Source organism: Fragaria vesca, unplaced genomic scaffold, assembly GCF_000184155.1.
Source record: "Fragaria vesca subsp. vesca unplaced genomic scaffold, FraVesHawaii_1.0 scf0513057, whole genome shotgun sequence".
In the NCBI taxonomy this organism is placed as follows: Eukaryota; Viridiplantae; Streptophyta; class Magnoliopsida; order Rosales; family Rosaceae; genus Fragaria; species Fragaria vesca.
The window spans coordinates 64,775-71,958 of NW_004443438.1; the positions used below are offsets into that span (position 1 = coordinate 64,775).

General features: G+C 38.0%; 1 protein-coding gene across 1 annotated transcript in view; it reads right to left on the minus strand.

The window, feature by feature from the left end:
* Positions 1-5,465: 5,465 nt before the first annotated feature.
* Positions 5,466-7,184, minus strand: part of LOC101295584 — a 7,298-nt gene continuing 5,579 nt past the window's right edge. Inside the window, exons 2-3 of the mRNA XM_004309734.1 lie at positions 5,843-5,891; positions 5,466-5,747 (exon numbers count right to left, since the gene is read on the minus strand). Of these exons, the coding sequence (XP_004309782.1) occupies positions 5,466-5,747; positions 5,843-5,891 (331 nt within the window). The remainder of the gene's footprint in view (positions 5,748-5,842; positions 5,892-7,184) is intronic.

A 7,184-nucleotide genomic window follows, 5' to 3' on the forward strand; every position in this document is an offset into this window, starting at 1 on the left:
ACTAACGACTCTCTCTCTCTCTCTCTCTCTCTCTCTCTCTCTCTCTCTTTCTTGATCAATCAATCTTGCTCATTCTATATCTGCGGCTCTCTATAATCTAGACTCACTCTCTGTATCTCTTGATCCTTCAATCTCATCGAGAGTCTTGATTATTGAATCTGATCGAGACTCTGTCTCTTCAGTATCAGTATCGATCCCATCTGACAATCAGACGTTCCTGTCGCGCTGAATCTTCTCTTCTTTCGCTCAGTTCGGTGAGTTTTGTTTCTTCATGATCTTGTTTCAGTTCTATAGTCTCATGGTGTTTGTTTGATGATTTGTTTCAGTTCCCTTGTTTGATTTGTCAATCTAGTACATATTGTTTCATATAGAAAACACTACTATTTTATGTCTTCTTTTCTATTGTTATGATTCATGATTGGTAATCTGTGAATCATAGATAACATGTGAATCATAGATTTCATAGATTGTTTCATGAAAGAAGTAGTTTAACTCATGTAATTGAGTAGACCAATCAATATAACACAAGCAGTTCGTCATTGCTTAATAAGTCTACTATTTTTTCGTAATTTTCTACTTTATATACAGTACACATCTTAATAACAAAGTAATCGTATTTACTAATATTGAAGTTGAAACACAGATACAACCAGCGATGGATGCGTCTGAGAATGGAAAACAGCCGAATAAGAGTGTAGAGGATGTAGCAGTAGATGTTCCCGGATTTGGAAGCCTGACGATCACCGATGTGCGAGCTTTGACCTTCGAAACAGTGGATGAGGCAGAGAGATTCTACCCTGCATATTCAGCAGCAGTTGGATTTGGATGTAGGAAGGATGACAAGGAAGAGTCTAACGGTTTGATTTGGTGGAGGCAGTGGGTCTGCTGCAAGGAAGGGACTCGAGATAAAAAGTACTTGGAAGTAGATGGTTTGAGTCGTACTCCTCGAAAACAGATTAGGGTGCATTGCCAAGCTAGATTTCAGATCAATTACAATGATGGGAGTAGAGTTTATATGGTGAAGATATTTGTTCCAGAGCATAATCATGAACTAGCTACTGGGAACCAGATTGCATTCGTTCGTGCTCATCGTCATGTCAGCGACGCAGTTTTGGCTCTGACAAACACAATGACAAAGGTTTCAATCAGACCATGTCACATGTATGAGTATATGGTGGAGCATGTAATGTCCCGTATCTCATTTATAAATTTACTAGTCACCAGGACGGTAATTAACGACTTAATTCACATTTCCTATCGTTTTGATACATTAGAAGATCAAAAAGGTGGAAATTTATTTGGACGTTGAGATTAGCATTTGAGCTTATGTTCATCTTTTGGGCCTCTCTATTTTTGGTTGGGTCTAAGTTGTAGACGAGAAGTGATTAAAGACGTTTTGACGAAAAACGAGTTAGAAACCCGAAAAAGAACGACTAGAACATTCCAAATAGTTTTGTCACAAGGGTAAACTGGTCTTTTTGCATTGGTATTAAAAGAAAGAGGGGAAACCCTAACTCTCATTTTTCCCCTCTTCCTCTCAGTCGCTCTCACCCTCTCTCCCGAACTCTCTCTTTCGCTCTCTTCCTCTGCTAGAGCCGAAAACGATAGCTCCAGCCACTGCCTCCTAACATCACCCACACCAAACGTCTTGAATCCCTGACTCACACTATGAGTAGACCAACTCTAAAGTGTCCAAAATTCACAGACACTTGAAGAATTCTTGAGAGGTCTACCTGTTTACGAAGCCTGGTCTGCTTATTTACGAGTACGGGTCTACTTTTTTTGTGAGACAAAATGGTCTACCTGTTTACGAACACTAACCTACATGTTTTGTGAACGTGGTGTACCAACGCTTCGAACCACTGACTCACACTACAAGTAGAGGAAGAATAAAGTGTCCAGAATTCACAGACACTTGAAGAATACCAGCGCTTCAAACCATTGACTCACACTACGAGTAGACCAACTCTAAAGTGTCCAGAATTCACAGACACTTGAAGAATTCTTGATAGGTATACCTGTTTACGAAGCCTGGTCTACTTATTTATGAGTACGGGTCTACTTTTTTTTGTGAGACAAAATGGTCTACTTGTTTACGAACACTAACCTACCTGTTTTGTGAAAATCCAATTATGTTCAAACCCCAACCCAAATATATGGGTTACATTGCCACAACCAGCCATCGATGCCAATCACCGTAGCCCCACTGCCTTGACTAGTCGAGGTGTTACCTTTCCAACGATCTGTCTAATCTCCACTCTCTAATCAGACAGAGCAGACCAGCGAACCCAAACCATCGACCTCCAGTTCGGGCTAGGGCCGCTGCGTCATCGTCGCCGTCTTTGCTCTGTCGTCTCTGGCTGCTAGACTGCTCAATCGTTCTAAATAGGTAATTTTTCATACTCACCTTTGATTTAGAGCCTCCAAGTTGTTTTAGACTGCGAAGCCTTAACCCACTGTTATTAATCTGGCATGTGAGGTTTGTTGTATTTGCGATCTTGGAGTCTAGAAGGAGTTGCTGGGTCGGTGGCATCCATATTATATGTGGTAAGGACTATGCTAAGTTTTTGTTAATAAGAATTTTGGTTGATGATTGTGGTATGAGACTTAGTAGTCCATGGGCATTGTTTTGGACAAGACTTGATTAAGAACTGAGTATAATAATGGTTGTTGCTGCTATTAGGTATATTAAATCATGATGGTGAGGGATGAGCAGCAGCCTGTTTGGCCAATGGGATAAGAAGAATGGTAAGGTCTTGGGCATTTGGAATATATGTATATATATATATATAGCTGAGATTGAAATGTGTAGCTGAGTTTGTGGTGTCTCTATGTGTGGGAAATAACCTTTGGTTGACAGTAGACTAGGCTAATTTGGATGTGCCTACGAAATGTTGCTTTGATAAATAAGAATTGGGTATTACAAGAGACAATTGAATTTGTTAAATCGGAGAATATGATTTTCTTTAATGGAGGGTCATGTTACTGGCTTATTTCCTTAAGAAGTTGGCCGAATAAAGAATGTGGGTAATAACTATTTTGAGTGAGAATTTGGAGAAGAAAAGAATGGTTGTTTTGAATCAACTTGCACTCGACCGGTCAAATTGAGTATATCTTTTAGCTAGGGCAAGTAAATGGTCAATTACTGGTTTTGAGCAAGGCTTTACGATATCGTTTCTTGTTAAGGTTTCGTTCCAGCATACTTAGATTAGAATTGAGGTGGTAATTAAATAGAAAGTGGATCGTTGCAGGACGGTAGGGAGCTTGACTTGGGAAGCCTCGCCTTGGCAACATAACTGAATTACTGTGAGTGGACATTTTGGTTTTAAATACATGCAAGATTTTATCATTTATTATTTTATTTTCCGAGCTTATATTATAATTTCGGTTTATTAATTTAACTTTAAATCCATAATCTCAAAAAAATAGACAAACTAGCCCTGCTGGTTAATCAAATACGGAAACGTCGTCGGAAGAGATAAACCAGTCCCGCTGGTTAATCAAATACATAACTGAGAAGAATAAAATAAGGGGAATAGTTATCACCATGTAAAAGGAGCCTCCCAAGCTATAATAGTGTCCCACGCTAAGCGCTCTACTCACCTATAGTGAGAACTGCTAATAATGGCTAGCTAACAAATAAATATAAATACCAATCGGTTGCCTCCCAGGTTATAATAGCGTCTCACGCTAAACGCTCAGCGCTCTACTCACCTATGGTGAGGACCACTAATAATGGTTAGCTAGCAATAATTAATATAAGCGACCCTATATTATGGTGACTAAAAACATACGAAATCACTTAAATCCATTAAACTTCCCCAAGATCATACGAATGGTACGGTTCCCAACCATACTTGAAAATCATCATAAGAGATTAAAATAAACTCAATGACGTGTCCCACACGTCAAAAATATTCTCAAGTCCATAATTATAAGCAAGATTTAATTATCAAGTATCAATTGTATATAATTTCATAATCTGAAAATACTCGCTAAAAATATTCTCAATGTCAATTTCAATAATTCACAAATGAGAAATATATGAAAAGAGAACTACCGAAAATGAGATTTTCGGTAATCTTTTAAAAATCTCAAAGTCATCAAAATAACACCGATAATAATTAAATCCAGAGTCATAAAGAATATTAAAACTCAAATACCAACTTTATAACCCAAGCTCAAATTCATAAATCTTTTGGAAGACAGGTTAGTGGACATTTTTTGGTGAAATGGGCATTCATTTGTTGATTATCAGTGTTATGGGGATGTGCTGATATTCGATAGCACATACAAAACCAATGTTTATAACAGGGCATAAACATTGGTTTTGTTTGTTGGGACGAACAACCATCGAGGTAATATTATTTTCGGTGCTGCCCTTATTTCGGATGAGACTGAGGAGACATACACTTGGTTGCTTCGTACATTTTTGGAGTCGATGAACAGAAAGATGCCAAAGGCGGTACTCACAAACAGTGACGAGGCCATGCGTAAGGCAATTGAAACTGTGATGCCGGAAGCAAGGCACCGTCTATGTATTTGGCACATAGGTAAAAATGCATTTACCCACTTAAAGTCTGAGGAAAAGTTGAAGGCTTTTAACAGTTGCGTGAGGAAGTATCAAATGGTTGAGCAATTTGAAAGGTTGTGGCAGGATATGATTGACGAACTTGATCTCCATGACGATATTTGGATCGGGAATATGTATGAAAAGAGAGACGAGTTTTGTCAAGCATTCTTTAGTGACATATTTATGGCCAGAATGAGAAGCACACAAAGGTGTGAGGGCATGAATAAATAATTCAAGAGGGTTCCTGGTAAAGGGAAATTCATTGTGGAGCTTGTTGCGTTGGTGTACAGATTACTTATGAAACTGAGACACAATCAAGAAAGGGATGAATTCATCAATATGAATTCCTTTCCTGGTGCCGTAACTCACTTGGTAGATTTGGAGATACAAGACTCTTCTATATTCACACACGATGTGTTTAAGTGGATTGTAAGAGAGAACAAGAAAGAGAACTTTATTACACTAAAGCAAGCAAGGAGCAGAATGTCATGAAGATGGTAGTCGTGTTTACAAGGTATCAGTTTACAAACGGCCTGAATTTGACCACATTGTTGTTTACCACCCTGAGAAAGAGACTGACAGTGCAGAAGACCCGATTATGATGTGTTCTTGCAAAATGTTTCAGTACAGGGGAGTACCATGTCATCACATGTTCACGGTGATGAAAAACAAACACATTTATGAGTTTCACAAGTCACTGATCGTCAAGAGATGGTCAAATGACGCAAGAACTATGTGTGAAATCCTTTATCTGGATCAATCTATGCCTAGAGAAGCATTGGAAGTGAGCAGGTATGGTGCTCTAACTGCCGAATGCAATCGATTGTGCTTTTATGCTTCAAAGACAAATGCAGGGTACAACTTGTTGCAGAAGGAGATCAGTAGACTCTCATCAATTATGGAAGGTTTTGCCAAAGAAAAAGAAAAAGTTCAAGCTCCGGCCACACCCAACAACATGAAAGGTAATGTTGTTAGAGACCCTATCCCGGTTAGGACCAAAGGCAGCGAAAAAAATGACAAGAAGACTGAGGCTCCTAGATGACCGATTACTTATTGTTATTGCCAAGGTATTGGACACAACAGTCAAACATGTAATGTTAGGAAGGAGAAAGAGAAAGCTGAGAAGAGCAATGAAAATGACGAACGAAACACCCTCGTCCTTCAGTTGCAACACCTACAAAGAGATCCTGTGGTTATTGCAAACGATCTAGACATAATACTCAAACATGTGATGTTAGGAAAGAGAAAGAAAAAGCTGAGAAGACAAACGAAAATGTTGCGAGAACAAACAATGATCCTCCTCTTTCGGTTGCAACACCTGCAAAGAAAACTATTCAATGTAGTACGTGCAAAAGAGCCGGGCACACACACAGTAGATGCCCAAACAAAACAAAAAAAAGAGACGCCTCCCTCACATTTGAGGAGTGATTCCTTAATTCTGGTGATATAGGTGCCGATCTTAGTTATAGTTGTAGTTCAAATTTCTTATACTCTGTGTTTGGGATTTCATTTTACTTTTCAGTAATGTCAACGTGAATTCAGATTTCCTTGTTATGTTTTTGCTTTGTGAATGGTCTATCTCGCCGTAGGACACTTTTTTAGAAAGTCTACATGAAGTAAAGAAACTGTCCATAAGAGAAGTAGATGATTATGTAATAATTGTAGAGCTAATAAGGTAACACTATGAATAACACATCTCCAGAAAGTCTACATTGTATCATGCTTTTATCATAAACGAAGAGTAGAACGTCTTTGCAGAAAAAGTAGCCCATTCAGTTCTGTCGAACAATTATCATCCACTAGTGTAAGGTTTACGTTGATGGAGCACTAGTAACTTTGCATGAATATAGGCTGTAAACTGAAATATATTGAAGTAGATGGTAATGATACACATAATTATTACAATGGATATAATTAATGATTATCATAAATACATGAATTATTTTATGTTAATAAAAGTACACGGAATTTAATGCAACATTCATTTATGTAGACCAATAAGGAAATTATTCCTATTTGGGATTAGGGTTTGTGATGATGGATAAAACATTAGTAACCTTGCATTTATATAGGGTTAGTTTATGATGATCGAGCTGTGTAGTCACCTGTAGTGTACAATAGGAGTAGGGTTTATGATGATGAAGCCTCACTATGCTTATATACCTGATGGACCATATAGATGTAATTTCCACTTCATAAGATTAATAAGGAAATTATTCCTTGCATTTATATAGGGTTAGTTTATCCTAGTTTATGATGATCGAGCTCTCTAGTCACCTCTAGTGTACATTGGGTGTAAGTTTTATGATGATGAAGCCTCACTATGCTTATATACTTGATGGACCATATAGATGTCACTTTAGGTTTTTAGTTTCAACAAGCACATTGTAATTAATCTCCTACTTGTTATGGGATTTGCACTTCAATCACTATTATATGGTCACTACGTTTATATATGTGATGGACCCCCATATAAAATTCATTATATATGTTCACTACGCTTATATATGTCGCAAAATCATATATGTTTAGAGAGAGAGAGAGAGAGAGAGAGAGAGAGAGAGAGAGAGAGAGAGAGAGAGAGAGAGAGAGAGAGAGAGANAGAGAGNGA